Source organism: Mastacembelus armatus, chromosome 22 (genome assembly GCF_900324485.2).
Source record: "Mastacembelus armatus chromosome 22, fMasArm1.2, whole genome shotgun sequence".
Classification (NCBI taxonomy): domain Eukaryota; kingdom Metazoa; phylum Chordata; class Actinopteri; order Synbranchiformes; family Mastacembelidae; genus Mastacembelus; species Mastacembelus armatus.
Window position 1 is genome coordinate 4,493,183 of NC_046654.1, and position 16,959 is coordinate 4,510,141.

At 42.0% G+C, this 16,959-nt stretch overlaps 2 protein-coding genes across 2 annotated transcripts; both read left to right on the forward strand.

Annotated features, from left to right (window-relative positions):
- The first annotated feature begins 9 nt into the window (after positions 1–9).
- Positions 10–12,231, forward strand: tulp4b (TUB like protein 4b). Its single transcript, XM_026325410.2, has 16 exons — positions 10–408; positions 976–1,247; positions 2,349–2,618; positions 2,957–3,085; positions 3,300–3,461; positions 3,657–3,837; positions 3,929–4,036; positions 4,124–4,290; positions 4,423–4,647; positions 4,783–5,017; positions 5,665–5,788; positions 5,923–6,067; positions 6,407–6,500; positions 6,596–6,739; positions 6,879–10,255; positions 10,353–12,231. The coding sequence occupies exons 2-16, from the start codon at positions 1,230–1,232 to the stop codon at positions 10,467–10,469; spliced, it is 5,496 nt and encodes a 1,831-aa protein (XP_026181195.1). The 5' UTR covers positions 10–408; positions 976–1,229; the 3' UTR covers positions 10,470–12,231.
- A 441-nt stretch (positions 12,232–12,672) lies between these two features.
- Positions 12,673–16,723, forward strand: slc18b1 (solute carrier family 18 member B1). Its single transcript, XM_026325811.1, has 14 exons — positions 12,673–12,905; positions 13,067–13,206; positions 13,578–13,673; positions 13,763–13,836; positions 13,985–14,132; positions 14,409–14,565; positions 14,679–14,815; positions 14,908–15,009; positions 15,091–15,182; positions 15,509–15,604; positions 15,694–15,768; positions 15,965–16,058; positions 16,367–16,416; positions 16,565–16,723. Exons 1-14 carry the CDS (start codon positions 12,875–12,877, stop codon positions 16,620–16,622), a joined length of 1,350 nt encoding a protein of 449 aa, XP_026181596.1. The 5' UTR covers positions 12,673–12,874; the 3' UTR covers positions 16,623–16,723.
- Positions 16,724–16,959: the final 236 nt, after the last annotated feature.

A 16,959-nucleotide genomic window follows, 5' to 3' on the forward strand; every position in this document is an offset into this window, starting at 1 on the left:
CAGCACATTCATCACGCTGAGGTCTTATGTCAAGAATGTCACTTCAACTTTAATTACAAAGATGGGGTGCGTCGTGTGAGGTTGCCATTATGAAAGAAACCCCCTTTTGGGGTGCAGCAATACATGTAGTATTGATTATACAAGGCAGTGGAGCAGCTCCATATTAGAATGATTAAAATGTAGTAAAACTACATATAATTACATTCAGTAATGCTTCACAGGCGTATTAGGTATATTAGTACTTTCGTTTCATCTGGACTGGAAGTTCGGGGTGTATTTTCCGTGCTGCCTCCCTCATGGCAACCCGTTTTAAAGCAACAATCCTGCGCCAGCGGAAAAGTGCCTGGCAACACGACTGCACTGTGCGCCGACTCCCTCTGGATTAATTCGTTATTATAGCGGTGTCAGGTACGTACAGCTGCATAATGTCTGTCCATATAAGCTGTCTGTGGTTGTCAGTGCACCTCTTTATTTGCTCCTGCAGTTTATTCGTCTGGCCGCCCATGGCTCATTCAGTTTGCTGCATGCGGTCAGATGTAAAGACGCCTTTGAATGAGTAATAGATGTAATGCTGTGGATTTACATTCAAAGCCAGAAGGGCTTTCTGACCCGCTTTTTTCATCCATTCTTTGCATTTGCGTTATGAACCGCATCAGATCATGATAAAGACGATGCTTCGTGTAACAAATGGGATATTTGAGTTCACATCGTTGCCTTGGTTGCTCTGGTGTTTGACGTAAAATAGGAAGAACGGACAGTATCAGTACCCATGGAGACTGCCAGTGCCCTGATACCCAATGCAGTGTTGCTGTTGCATAGAGACTGAGGGAAAAAAATCGTGAATTTCAAGGTTGATGCACTGAATAACAACGCGGCTATTTTAAGCAAGAGTCATCTCTCCTGTTCTCTCTCTTTTAAATGGCCTTACTTGTTGAATAACGCTGCTTTCATTCGTCTTTTTTCCATTTGCAACAGGACTGCACAACTCTCCAGAGCCATATGGGATGGGCCACTGGCATCAGAGAAGCCTCAGTCATTACAGGGCAAAGTCTGAAGTGCAGAGCTGCTTGATCTAAATGAATACAAAGCTACACGACATCTGGTTGTATGATGCATTTTACTTTCCCATAGATTATATTGGAAGTACCAGGAGCACAGCAGCCTTTACCCTTCAGTGCATCACCTGAGTAGAAATATGGACACCTTCAATGGAGGAATTTTGACTCAACATGTCCAGGAACTATGAGGTACGTTGAACTGAAGCGAATCTTACTGACTTTTTAAGATGACATGGCAATGTTTAGTTTCCACATTCCACATCTCATCTTTAAGCCCTTAAACCTCACTTAGCTGCTAGTCAGTATACATTTATATCATACAGTCGAACATTATTGTTACAGAGCATCATTTTCATATTGCAAACGAGATGCAAAAGATATGAGGGGATCTTATAGCTTCAGTAAACATGAGGGTAGTGAATATGTGATTTGAATGACCTCAGAGCTACTTAAGGGCAAATAAAAGCACAAAGCAGTTTGTTAAAGGGTTAAAAGCTTTGCCTTTTATGTGACTAGAAATTTTTCAAGCCAGTGAAATGAAAAATTGAGTTGTTTTTTTTTGTGGTTCAGAATATACATGTGAGGCCTCTCATATCGTTGGCTCTCAATGTAAGCAGGTAGCACGAGGCTGGAATTGAAAGCACCACTCGGAAATATAACTATCAGGTTAATGTGCCACATTCATGGGATATTTTAGTCGATATTTGAATAACACTTTTAGTTTGTGAGTCTGAACAAATAAAAGGCAGATTGTAGTGATGATGTCATCTACAGACAAATCCTGGAGCAGCTCCAATGACAGTGAATAATAGAACAATAGCCAGAACATTATGAGCCGGAGCCATGGTGATTTCACTCATGTAACGTCTGCTCACTTAGGATGAAATATATCAAACAAAGAGCCCATGAGCTCCTGGTTTCAGGTGTTATTCTGTGTGTGTGTGTGTGTGCCACCAGTCAAATGTTTGGACACACTTGTCCCCTGAATGGAATGAGAACGTGTGTCCAAACCTGTGACTAATAGTTTAAACAGGCATTGATTGTATTGTCTCTAATATAATAATGATAATAATATAATAATACCTTTTACCAGATAATGTAATGTAATTTTGCAAATGGATTTATCTTCATGGTGCAACACCAAAACACCCTGAGGAGCATTGAAGAGACAGTGTTTCATGTTCACAGTCAGACACAAACTGATATTTACATTTTACCCAGTTTTACTAGAAGGTCAAAAAAGTTCTGTATTGCTTCTTCACCTCCCTCTTCCTGTGCTTTACTTACCAGCCTGGTCATTCAGTAGGGATGTTGGCTGCCGTGGAACATGGTCCCATCCTCTGCAGCGACTCCAACATCCTCTGTCTCTCGTGGAAAGGCCGGGTCCCCAAGAGCGAGAAGGACAAGCCGGTGTGTCGGAGACGGTACTATGAGGAGGGCTGGCTTGCCACGGGGAACGGGAGAGGAGTTGTTGGGGTGACATTTACATCAAGTCACTGCAGGAGGGACAGAAGTACACCTCAGAGAATCAATTTTAACTTGCGTGGACACAACAGCGAGGTGTGAATTTTGACTTCGGCATCATCAACTTTTTTTTTTTTTTTTTTGCAATATGTTGTATCATAATTGTATCGATCAGTGTTTTTCTGGCAGTGGTTGTAACTAAGTATGCATATGTGTTGTCTGTTATTATTATTAGAACATGCTTATTTAAGTGATTCATCTTTCTCTCTGTATTGCTGACTTTCCTTCCAGCTCCAGTGGGATTTTAAACCATATTCAGCCTTTAATGCTTTCTTAGCATTTCACTTTTACTGGACATTAATCATGAATGTTCCTCTGTGCAGACAGCCACCTGTGCTTTGCAAAAATAGTAACAATGTTTTGGTCTTTTGCAGGTTGTCCTGGTGCGTTGGAATGAACCCTTTCAGAAACTGGCCACCTGTGATATGGAAGGAGGTATTTTCGTGTGGATTCAGTATGAAGGGAGATGGTCTGTGGAGTTAGTGAATGACAGAGGAGCCCAGGTGAGCTCTCAGAGCCCAGGGAATATTGATTTATGTTCAAATTTTTTATAATATAATAAAAGAAAAATTGTCATGGCTTTTCCTGATGCAAAGATGTCATCTGAAAAATCTGTAAGGAAACCTCTGATACACAAAAACCAGACCAGAAAGAGTAAATACTGTAGTGTCCTCTATGCAGAAATATATACTATTTTGTAGCATTTCTTTCCTTCAGGTGAGTGACTTTACTTGGTCACATGATGGCACTCAGGCCCTCATTGCGTACCGGGATGGCTTTGTGTTAGTTGGCTCGGTCAGTGGGCAAAGACACTGGTCCTCTGAGATTAACTTGGAGAGTCAAATCACCTGCGGCATCTGGACACCTGATGATCAGCAGGTACTGGCTGAACCTTCCAGAATACTGACTGGATCTGCTTTCTCTTATAAATCATATCATAAATCTAAATTACTTTAAACGTGATTCATTCGCTTGAATAACTGGATTTTTCACAGCATTTTCAGGCCTAGAACTTGTTGCTCCTGGGGTTATTCATCATGTCATCTATTGAAGTTTAATGTAATGCCCCCTCAGGTGTTGTTTGGTACAGCAGATGGTCAGGTGATAGTGATGGACTGTCATGGACGGATGCTTGCTCATGTTCTGTTACACGAGTCTGACGGCATCGTGAGCATGTCCTGGAACTGCCCTGATTTCCTTGTCGAGGACAGTACAGAGAGCGACACGGACTCTGATGACAACATTCTGCCTTTAGGTACAAACAAATGTCCTCACTTCTCATATGACAACGTGCTAACTCATGTTAGCTGTGGAAAGCTAATATACTGTGTTGTTTTTCTTGCAAGTGCGGCGAGTGAAACCTTTGTTGACAGTCACCTTCTTATCGGGAGATATCAGTTTAATGAACAACTATGATGATCTCTCTCCTGCCATAATTCGCTCAGGGCTGAAAGGTGTGAAAATCCATGTTTTACTGTCACCTGTTCTCATGAATTATGTTGCTCACACGACTCATGACACATACGGTTTTCATAATCCAGATGTCGAGGCCCAGTGGTGCTCGCAGGGAGATCTGCTGGCCGTGGCCGGTATGGAGAGACACGGGCTTCCTTCTGACTCCACCTGTGTGTCCATCCTGAGGAACGCTCTTGTTAAGTTTTATAATGTCCAAGGAGAGCACATCTACACTTTGGAAACACCTGCACAGGTAGGTCCTGTGTAAACTGAAGGAAATTGTCACTGTCGCTGTCTTGCTATCCTTTTTCAGCTGCACCTTTTGAAACAAGAGAAATGAAAAAAGAAAACACTAAATTATTGTTTGTGAATGCCTGTTTTTCAGAGACCCATCACCACCATCTGTTGGGGTCACAGAGATTCTCGTCTGTTCCTTGCATGTGGGCCAGCGCTGTACGTGGTGCGTGTGGAGCACAGGGTGGCCAGTCTCCAACTGTTATGCCAGCAGGGCATCGCCAGTGCCCTGCGGGAGGAGAAAGATGTGGGGAAACTTAACATGCCCTCGCTGCTCTGCTCTTATGTTACCACTGCTTTCATACCCACCATCAAGGTGCATTGATCCCTTGGTTAATTATGGAGCAGAAACAATCACCAACTTTGTTGTGCTGTGATAAAGCAAAACTGCTGACAGTGTTTTCATTGAAGTGTCCAGTAATCCTACAGCTCTTTCCTCTCTTTGTTCTAGCCCCCAATCCCTGACCCCAACAACATCCGGGATTTTGTCAGCTATCCCACAGCTGGGAACGAGAGGCTCCACTGCACCATGAAGAGAGCAGAGGACAGCCCTGAGGCTGGGGGACCCTGCTACACTCTCTACCTAGAATACTTAGGAGGGCTTGTGCCTATTCTCAAAGGGAGGCGCATCAGTAAACTACGGCCAGAGTTTGTCATTATGGATCCAAAAACAGACAGCAAAGCAGGTGGGTTAGTAGCTGACTGGTTAACACAGAGCTGCAGCATTAGAACTTAGAAATGTATTTTTTAATTTTACTGTTCCTTTAAACTTTAATCTTTAACCTGTTTCCTGCTAATGAACTCACCTGAATCTAAATCTCTCTAGCTCTGTAGCTAACACACAGACAAGAGTGGTAACAATTGTTTCATCCAGCTCTCGACAAGACAGTGAGAATTTAGATTTCCCAAAGCGCTCTTTAAAAGAGGTGAAAGAGATTTTGACCTTTTGAAATACTGATAGAGCTGAAGAAAAAAGAGAACACCAGTAGACACACTAGCAGTCCTGCCAAAGGTCAGAAATCATGTTCCATGTCATCTTGAAATTAAATTTGTGCTCCACTTTGAAATATGTTCCCATCATTCAGCTTGGCTAATGACAAATGTAGACTCTGCTGATGACCCCCTTTTTTTGGATGTAACATGGTCTGAGGCCTGGAATAGTCTGTGTCATGACTAGGCTGCACTGAAGTTGCCTTTGGCCTCTGGACTCACAAAACCTTTAGTTGCTTTTAATAGACAATGTTCTTGACCCTGGGGCGCTTCAGTGCCATGTTTGTACATACTAAGACTCAGTTCAAACTCACCTTCACTGTTTTGTGTTTTCATTTTTCAGAGGAGGTGTGTGTTAATCCCATGATCTCATACACCGACAGCTGTAACTGCTCCGACTCCAGTGACATTGAGTTGAGCGATGAGTGGGTTGGGAAGAAGTCACCCAAGTTATCCCGAGGAAACAGGTCACCTGAACTCGACATGTCCAACATTATATAAAAGAACTCTCAGCTCTGAGCGTTTATTTTGTTTCACCATGATACTGCTCTTATTTCAAAGGAAGAAGAGATAATAAAAAATGTACCTCTTTGTTTCAAAGGATGAACATGGACTCAAGAAAATCTCCCAAACTCTCACGTGCCAATCAGGAAGGCCAACGGTCGCCACGGTTACCAACAAAGAAGCCTCCAGTTCGATCTCCAAGTCTAACACGTCGAGAGTTTTCTATGGATGGGATCACAGAGGTGTGATGCTGGATGATCGATGTTTTGATGCTAGAAAAAAATGTCCATTATTGAATCTGCATTATCTACTGGTTTTGCTGTAATAACCGTCTTATGTGTCAAACTAATAACATTTCATAATAGAATTCTAATGTAAAAATAGCATCACAAAAGTTGTTTTAGCAAATAGTAAATCTATTAAAAAGCGATATATCCCTAATAGTTCTTCTTTAATTTCAAAGATAATTGTACAATGTTAATACCATTTGTTCTCTCATGTATCACACCTGTAGGCTCATGTCAACTCCTGATTTATTGTCTTGTCATAACAATTATTCACATTTTTTTTCTGTTTCACAGCACAACTACCTTGCTCAAGTCACATCCAACATTTGGGGAACAAAGTTCAAAATTGTTGGACTTGCTTCTTTCCTTCCTGCCAATCTTGGGGCAGGTAAATGTCACAAAGGCCAAACATACATTAACTTTATAAAGCTGCTAAACTGAACGTCCCTGTATGTTTTTCTTCTCTGTTCTTCTGTGTTTCAGTTATATATAAGACCAGTTTGCTTCATTTGCAACCAAGACAGATGACAATCTACCTTCCAGAAGTGCGAAAGATTTCTCATGACTTTATGAGCCTGCCTGTATTCAACCCCAATGTGTTCAGTGAGGATGAGGATGATTTACCAGGTGTGAATGAATAAAAGCACCATATGCTCAATATAAAGGTTTATAGAAATACTGATAAGGACTGCAATCACATTTATTTTGTGCATTTATGTATGTGCTCAGTGTAACTTACACAGTTCTCCTTTGTGTTCTTATAAAGTGATGGGGCCATCAGGAGTGGCAGGAGACAATCCTCCCTGCACAGTCAACATTCCCATTGCTCCTATCCACAGCCCGGCTCAGGCCATGTCCCCGACTCAGAGTATTGGTCTGGTTCAGTCTTTGTTGGCCAATCAGAACATTCAGCTTGACGTCCTGACTAACCCTACAGCCACTGCAGCAGCAGCAGCTGCAGCAGCAGCAGCTTCTGTCCCTGTCACAGATCATGGCCAGGATGCAGTTGCAACACCCTACCCGGTGCCAACTAGATACTCAAACCCTGGTCAGGTGATCTTCAATGGGCTCGAGATGGGTCCTCTTCTGCCTGGAACTCTACCACCCCCACCTCCACCTCACCACCTCCCACCACAGCCTCACCCGCAGAGGCCTCATTCACAACAGCCTCGCCAACAACAGTCATCAAAACAGGTGCAACAAATGCAGGCTCAGCAGCAGCAAAAAATGCATCATCACCAACAACAGCAGCAGCAACATCATCACCCGTCCCAGTCACAGCAACAACAGCAGCAGCAGCTGCAGCAACAGCAGCAACAGCTGCAGCAACAGCAGCAGCAACTGCAACAACAGCAGCTGCAGCAACAGCAGCAGCTGCAGCAACTGCACCACCAGCAGACATTACACCAACAGCAGCAGCAACATCAACACCAGGTTCAGCAGCACCAACAAATGCAACAAACTCAACAGCAAGTGACAAGCCAACAACTTCAGCATCAACAGCAAATTCAACAGCAGCAGCAACAGATGCAGTTGCAGCATGAGCAGATGCAGCAGCAGCAGCAACAGATGCAACAGCAGCAGCAACAAATCCGGCAACAGATCCAGGAAATGAGGCAGCAGCAGCAGCAGCTCCAGCAGCAGCATCAACAGATCCAGCAGCAACATCAACAGATGCAGAGGCAGCACCAACAAATGCAGCAGCAACTGAAGATGCAGATGTCACTGCCCCCTCCTCCATCTGGCTACCCAAATATTTCCTTACAACAGCTTCATCTTCTGCCTCAAATTCCTCCACCTACTACTGAGCCTGGGCTAGACAGGGGTGAGCACGGACACACTCTGAAGCCAAGTCTGCCGCGGACTTTACCTCCCACCTTCAATGACAGAGATGGGTCAGTGGAGATTCACATGAGGAAGGTGAATCCTCCTCCCCCGTACCCTGGGACTGTAGTGTCTGCAGCAGCAGCTGCTGCTACACCTCAAACTCTTGTCACAAACTGTGACAGCCCAAATGTCTTGGCGACTGACCCCTGTCTGAAGAAGGATGACTTCTTGCTTCACCCTGTCACTTTACAGTACCCGACACCTCTGGGGTATGAAAGGATCACAACCTTTGACAGCAGTGGTAATGTGGAGGAGGTTTGTCGGCCACGCAGGCGCCTCATTCGCAACCAAAATGCCTATGCTGTGCACGGTATCGGGGGCTCGGCTACACTCAAAGTCACTTCCTCTGAGAGTAAAAAAATTCAGCTTCCATACAGCTCAGCAACACTGAGTCGTCTGTCTGTCCCTCGGTACTCAATACCAAGCGGAGACCCGCCTCCATACCCTGATCCAGCCAATCAAGTAACTGCAACGCTTCCTCCCCCTCAGAGAATTGATAGCAGTCTGATTCATGCCACTTTGCGCCGTGACCGCAGGGATGTGGGACTTAAAGTGCCACAGATGCTGGAAAGTTCAAGAACCCTTCCCACCAAGGCTAAAATGAGCAGTGCACTAGCTCTTACCTACCAGCAGAGGGTGCCCACTGCACTGTACACATGCACACAGTGCAGCAGTAACAGCAGCAGCACGAGTGTCAGTGTTACTGGAGGGGGAACTACAAGTAGTGGTATTGCAGGTGGCACAGTGGTGAGGCAGGACTTCCCACCAGGGAAAGGTGCTCATCACAGTACCATTATAGTGCACTCCAAAAGTGCCTCACCCCTGGCCTCCCAGTCATCCTACAGCCTGCTAGGGGCTGTTGATAACAGCCGGGACAGGACCGTGTATGTTAACTCTGCCTTTACTGAAGATGAGACTTTGAATCAGCAGTGTCACCTTGAAAAGTCTGTACGTCAGTTGACTCTTGGTGATGTCAGTCTGACAGTTAAACGCCCTCCGCCTTACCAGTGGGACACCTCCACCACAGAGGAGTTCTGGCTCACCCCAGAGCAAACAATGCTGGCCCCCCCACCAGGACCTCATAAACCACCTCCACTCATCATCAGTCAAGCTCAGCACTTGGACATGACCCGACTTCCTTTTGTTCTCACAACTAAACCTCCAACAAGTCCGAGCACAAGCACTCTTACCTTCCCATCAGGTTACCAGATATCCCTCTCACCTTTTCCTCCAGGTGTGGGTCACAGTGGGCCCCCACTTCAGACCCTACAGAACCCTCCCCCACAGTGCTCTCCAAATGAAATGGTTGCTCCAGTTCCTTTTGCTCAGCAGGATCCCAATTTGGTCTTGCCACCAGGTTACCCTCCAAATCTTGCTAACTTGGCTTGTTGCCCTCTCCCTCCGATGTATCCAGGAGCCAGCTCATGTGCTGGGCTCCAACTCCACGCTGTCAACCTTCACCCCTGGAACCCGTACCCCTGCCCACCACCCATGCAAGACCCTCCAGCACCTCCCCTGCCTACCAAAACTCATCAGATTTTAGAAAAGCCAATTCTCTCCCCACCCCCTCCAACTGCACCTCCTCCACCACCTCCTCTGCCCCCTCCTCCTCCACCTACTGAGCTACCACCATCCAAAAGTGCCACAGAGGATCTAGCAGAATCTGCCAACAACTTTCCAGAACCATCATCTCTAAACGAAAGTCCTGTGCCACAGGAGTCAGAACGCTTCAACAAGAAGAGCCGCAAAAGACTGGACAGCAGAGCCGAGGACGCCAACATGTCCACGGTCTCTGAGGGCAAATCCAGAAAGGAAGGGCGTGCACTCTCTGACTTTAACACTCTCATTTCCAGCCCAAGGCTTGGCAGCAGAGAGAAGAAGAAGCCCAAAGGGCAGAGAGAGCAACTCAATAAAACCAAGAAGATGAACAGGACCACAAATGAGTTCCAGGACAGCTCAGAGAGTGAGCCAGAGCTGTTTATTAGCGGTGATGAGCTCATGAACCAGAACCAGAGTAGTAAGAAGAGCTGGAAAAACAAGCGCAGCTTGCGTATGGCAAGTGAGCTGGAGGAAATTAAATGCCGTAAGGCAAATGAAAGAGAGGACCGTAGCTTGGGCAGCCAGGGATTTGTCTATGTTATGGCCAATAAACAGCCACTGTGGAATGAAGCCACCCAGGTCTACCAGCTGGACTTTGGAGGACGAGTCACCCAGGAATCAGCAAAGAATTTTCAGATAGAGCTGGATGGTAGACAGGTAGTGTGATTATTAGCTGCTGTTACAGATGAATCAGTTAAAATTGTTGATGCAATGGCTGCTCTCTGAAATGTCCTTCTTTCATGTCTGTTTTTAGGTGATGCAGTTTGGGCGAATAGATGGGAATGCCTATATTTTGGATTTCCAGTATCCTTTCTCAGCAGTGCAGGCATTTGCTGTTGCCTTGGCCAATGTGACTCAGAGGCTGAAGTGAAAAGGTTATTTGTGTTGTTGACTAATTCAAAAGAAGCTCTCCTCAGTGTGGCAGTTCTTGTTTTAAAGAGGAGGTTGATCTTGCACATGTTGATATTTTATCAGTCTGTTGATGACACAGTCAGTCTAGGTAAGTCATGATGAATCTATACTCTTTATCCATAACTTCTAGTTCATATATTGAATGTATTAAAGCTGACTTTATTTATTATTCAAATATTAATTACTGGAATAAAATGTACACAAACTTTACGCCATAAGTGAATCTTGAACAAACAAATGTTGGAATGAATTTTAAAAGCCTTCTGGTAGTTTCAGCACTACTTCTGATGCCAAAGGCATCTTTCCATTCTTTAATTAAATGGTTTCAACATCTTACAAATGAATAACCATTTAATTTACATTTGTGATGTTTCTAAAACAAAATACACACAGTAAATATATTGAGGTACAGTGGCCAAATTGCACATAAAATTCAACTAAGCCATACCATATCTGAACCAAGCACTGCACTGTTTTTATTCAGTAATTGGGTAAATGAATTCATGTTTTATTATGAGTATTAGACTTATAGTTATTGCTGTTTCAGTACCATTTTTGTATCTTTATTCTCCATTTAAATCCTATTTGTTCAATTTGTTTTCTTTGTAAAATCACGTATACATTATGTTCAAATTGCTGAACATGCATTAGAAGAATATGTTGATCTTCTAATAGCAAGCTGAGTACAGTTAACTATAGTTTGTATATTTTCTATCCATGTTACTTCTATGAAGTGGTGCAATGAACATAGTAAATCATATATTTTTGGCCATAATATTGCAAATTATTATTCAAAGCCTTTATAATCTGACAACGTGTTCATTTTTCATGTGTAAATTCCCTCCCCTTTACAATGACTGAAATTTGTCAATAATGGAACAGTAAGACTGTGTGTGCCAAATAGAGCCAAACAGATGTGTTTTGGCTGAAGTACTGTAAGTCACTAGGTTAAAAAGTAAAAAAATATTCTTATGAACAGAATAATTTGCGTCTAGTAAATATGGAGATCTTCTTGGTTGGCTTTGTGTTGTTTTCACTGGGTGTTCATGATGCTACTTGAAAACTGCTTTTGAATGTGAAGTACAGTAGTTTTCCTCTTTGGAAATCAATCCTGCTTTAGATAGAGCTTAGCAATAACGCTACCTACATAGAACTGATATTGTACTTGCAAAAGAAAATATAATGCTGCTTGCGTTGTGTACTTAGTAAGTGACCTAACACCATTATATGCTTAGAGAAAATGTGCTTACATGTTGCTAATTTTGGTAATTTTTGTACTTCATCTTTACTTTAACACGGTACCAAGAGTTTTTGATGTTGCCCTTGTAGAATAAAAGGAGAACAATAAACTTGCAAAATGATTAAATGCAACATATTTATAGGTTGTTGAGATTAACTGTCAGTAAGAGTGAGATTTACGTAGATTTGGTGCTAATGTATAAAGAAAACAAATGAGAAAATGTCTGGACATTTGTCATTTGTTATTAGGAGGTTATTTTACTGAGAAAATATTTGAACCAAGCTAAAAGAGCTTTTCATTTAATGCAGCTTCAGAGACTTCAGCAACAGTGTGTGTCACTTATCAGCTAAACTGCCTGGTGAATAGTTGGATGCCTGTTTATTTCTCTTGTTTTGTGAAGGAAACAAAAAAGACATCACCATAGGTTTGTAAGGATCTATAGGCTGGCCAAAATGTAATAAAAAAAATCTCTTGTTCCAGGTGTTTTGTTGTACATTTTTGTGGCTCTCTCATTCTCTGGCACAATGCTGGAGCTTTGTTTTTGCTGGTATGAAGCGATCAATATAATTTGCTGTAGTTCTGCCAAGAAAAGAAATGTAGATGGATGTTTTTATTACAGATATTAGGAATGCATAAATGGCACAAACTGTCATAATAGAAACACTACAGCCCAAATGCTTTTGAACGAAACTATCAATTCATTTAACTGAGGGCGTTTAATAGGAAAATGTATTTATTATATAATAAAAATATGGTTGGTTTCTGTTCAGATTCAGAATTAACGCCAAAGACAGCCTATAAATTGATATGATTCAAATCAGTGTTAATTTTCAGATTCAGCGTGACTGTTCTAAAAATTGAGCACGGAAAGCTGCAGACCGGGGCTTTTATTGTGAAGGCAGAAAAGGAAAGTGATGCTTTGTATTCAAAAGATTTAACATGTGACTGCACTTCATTGAGGAAATGTTCGACGACAGAGCTTCGCTGTGTGAAGACATTGGCATATTACTGTCAGCAGCTGTCTGACTGTGTGTTGTTGCTGTGCTCATCATTGATCCTGTGTGTGTCGTTATGTCACCGTCTGAATTTCTGATTAATTGGAGCCGGAAGCCTGAAAATTAAAAATGGACCAGCTGGCTGACCGTCAGCCAACAGGTTGGTGACTTTTACAACTAATAAACGCCGACAAGCCAACAGTCATGAACTGCGCTTTTTAATGACACCCCCACTGTTTATTTAATTGACACCTGTTATTAGCGACTCTCCCTGTTTCTGTTTCTGTTCCTTTCCTGTTATTTGTTTCTGTTTCATACAAGATGATCGAACCGCAGCTGAATCATCGGATCCTCGTCAAAGGATGACAAGACAGCAGACTCTCACCCTCATATCAATGGCATCGGTCAACCTGAGTTCAATGATCTGCTACTCCATTTTAGGCCCATTTTTCCCTATTGAGGTAAGATAATGCCCCCCCCCTGCGGATCAGGCTGTACCAAGTCCCTCCACAATCTGCAGTAGTGTCTTAGGAAGGAGCAATCATGTGCTAAATAACAGAGAACCTGCCTGAAGGCAAGTGAATGACTGGCTGTGGTTTACTCCTGGAGATAAAGTCACAGGTCAAGTCATTATCTCTCATGAGTAATAACTGTTGAGCAACGTTGGAGCAAAATGTTCATGACAAGATACTGATCAAGCTTTTAGCAGATCATTTCATGTACAGCTCAGTTCACTTTCCATTTTTTGATCTATTTCATCCTAAAAGATGAAATTTGAAAAGTTTGTGTAGCTTTTGTTAATTAGATGGTGTCACTGAATGTTCCTACACAGGCAGTAAAGAAAGGAGCCAGTCAGACTGTCATTGGGCTCATCTTTGGTTGCTATGCTGTCTGCAATTTAATTGGTTCCTTGATATTGGGAAAATATGTAAGTAGCTTTTATCATTTCTGATCAGATCATGTTATTTGTGGCACGGTTTCCTGCATAAGAGTAACTGAACGATTCTTTGTTATCAGATTGTCCAAATTGGTGCAAAGTTTATGCTCATTACGGGACTTTTTGTATCATCAGGCTGCACCATTCTGTTTGGGTAAGTGCTGGTCCTGTGTGCTGTCAATAATCTTTTAATGAATGGTACTGGGGCTGACGACCACTGACAGACTAATGCACTGTAGGTTTTATGTGAAAAAGTAAGGGCTGGTGTGAAAATGGATTGTCTTCTCTTTCTGTTCTGGCAGATTACTTGATCGGGTTCCCGAAGGACCCACTTTCCTTGCTCTGTGCTTTGTAGTAAGGTCCGTGGACGCCGTGGGCTTTGCTGCTGCAATGACCTCCTCTTTTGCCATGACAGCAAAAATATTCCCAAACAATGTGGCAACTGTTTTGGTGAGTGTAGACAACCTTTGTCTTCTTGGCATGTTGTTTAGATATTGGAACCACGAGAGAACAAAAACAGCATTATAGTGACTTGTTTTGTATGTGTCCTACTGCTGGTGCCATGGAATATAAACAATAAAACCTTTGGCATACAGTATGTTGTAATAGTTGACAGAAGTGGTCCAATTCCTGTTAGGTTATATACATATACATACACACACACATACACACACACACAGTGCATGAACTTCCACATTTGAATGGGTTTAACTTCTCTCTTTTTAGGGTAGTTTGGAGATTTTTACAGGACTTGGTCTTATTCTGGGACCACCAGTGGGAGGGTGGTTCTACCAGTCCTTTGGATATGAAGTCCCTTTTATGCTTCTCGGATGTTTCTTGCTGATCATGGTTCCTTTCAACATTTATGTCTTGCCAACCATTGGTATCAGTTTGGACATTTATGCAAATTATTTGTTAACTTTCAGTTAGTTCAGGAAGTTTATTTTACTTGGATTGTAACACTGAGCTCTATTTTGTACTTGTCTCCACACTCAGATGCAGAACCCTCAAAGGATTCATTCTTTCGGCTCCTTACCCATATGAAAATAGTCCTGATCTGCTATGTGATATTCACTCTTAGTGCAGGTCTGGGGTTCTTAGATGCCACTTTGTCCCTGTTTTCGATTAACACGGTAATCTCCTAGCATCTCATACAGCCAGCTTGCATCATATACAACCTTCTATGTGTCATGTGATTGAATGTTTTTCCTTTGGTTGTCCCTAGTTTAACCTCTCACCTGGCTACGTGGGGCTCATCATGCTTGGTTTGTCACTGCCATATTGCCTGGCATCACCACTGATAGGTTATTTCACTGATAAATATCCAGTGAGTATGAAAGCAACCAAAATGATTAAACATGGGTAATTATTTTATGGTAGTAAAACATAGTGTGTTGGTGTTTATCAGGCCAACAGGAGTTGGTTCATGGTCACAGGGGGTATTGCCACAGCAGCCAGTTTCTGTCTGCTCGGCCCTGTTCCTTTCCTACACATCCCGAGGTGAGCATGTGATAAAGACATACAGTAACGTAGGCTCAACTCTAAAGGAATAGTTTGTTGTTTGAGAAGTGTCATTTGGTTTATTTCTTGGAGTTGGATAAGAGCATTGATAACCTGCATTGATATACCTGCTCATTTAATATGGAAAACAGTATATTAACAATTCAAAGACTCTGCTTTTGTCTGTATAGGATTTATATGTTACATTCATTATGAGTTAAACATTTCTTTTGTTGACTTAGGACTTCCTAATAGCTTTTTGGGAACTATGAAAACAGCTTGGTTTGCACTGAGTGACAGCTGATAATAATATTTTGTACATGTAGTAAGCTGTGGTTGACGATCCTGATGCTTGGTATAATTGGGTTTTCTCTGGGCATGACTGCAATCCCCACGTTCCCCGAGATCATCACATGTGCATAGTGAGTGACTTCACGTTACTTGTACATTGTGACCTGTAGTTATTTTTTTACAACACAAGGTGGCACACATGCACTATTTTTCTTTGCAGTGAACAAGGATTCGAAGAAGGACTGAGTACTCTTGGCATGGTTTCTGGGTTATTTGGGGCAGTCTGGTCCATCGGGTAAGTGTTACTGTTTTTTAATGAGCCATTCTCTACTTCAGTCTAAATCATGTCTTCATGTCTAAATCTAGAAATTAAAAAATCTAGACCTCATAGGTTTATAACACAATGGATATGGTGTCATGGTAATTTCCTGCCTTTAGATTTTAAATATTTTGATTTTGATTTTGATTTTAAAGTTGAAATTTGTTTTTAGGATGTTTTATGGCCCAATAGTAGGTGGCCTCATCACACAACATCTGAGTTTTGAATGGGCAGCTGCAGTCCAAGGAGGCCTGGCATTTTTGGCTGTAAGTTTTAAATAATTTAGACGTGTAAACATTCTCACTGGCATTTTATTGTTTTCTCTCTGTCATTCCAGTTTATACTGTAGTTTATCACTATATCATCAAGAATACAGGACTAGTTACTCATGCACTTCAGGGTGCATGAGGGCTTTCCTTGCATGGCATTATTGATGAGGACTGATAAATGTGATCTCAGGCCCAGTAACCATTTGTCAGTTAAACATTTCATAAAGACTGATAGAAAGAGAAGCATGTGATTGTCGTTTCTCAGCAGTTACACACATGAAATTCACTGATCACTCTGTCCTCAGGCCTTTCTGCTCACTTTGTATTATCGCTGTCAACGACCACGACAACAAAGGTAATTATTAACCTCAAATCAGGAAAATCAGTGTTATGTCCAATGTTGAGATGCCTATATATATAGTATGTAGAAGCATATTTATCATTGTTTCTGTGGTTTACCAGAATCTGAATATATAACTTTTACTATTGTGTTTGAATTAAAGTGTTCGAGAAGACAGGAGTAGACGAACAGATGAAAGTACTCCTCTCCTGAATGAATGAAAATGCCTTAAAAATGTGGAAGGATGCCAAACTGAACAAAACCAGACCCTAAGGGTTTTTCTACCTGGGATTATCACAAATAATAAATTTGTATTAACTGACTTGTAAGTGTTATAAATTATAATAACTTGTGTGGCAGGGATTGTAATGATTTGTTTGTAGTATGTGCTCTCCTGCAGCTATGTTATTCACTTTAGGGTGCTACAGGATTTGGAAATAACTATTTTATATTATTTTATACTTTATATGACATAATCACTGCGTGACTTTTAACAAATGTAACTCAAACTGCTGTAATGATGATCTTAAGGTTTTTAAATCATGACTGATTTAGGAT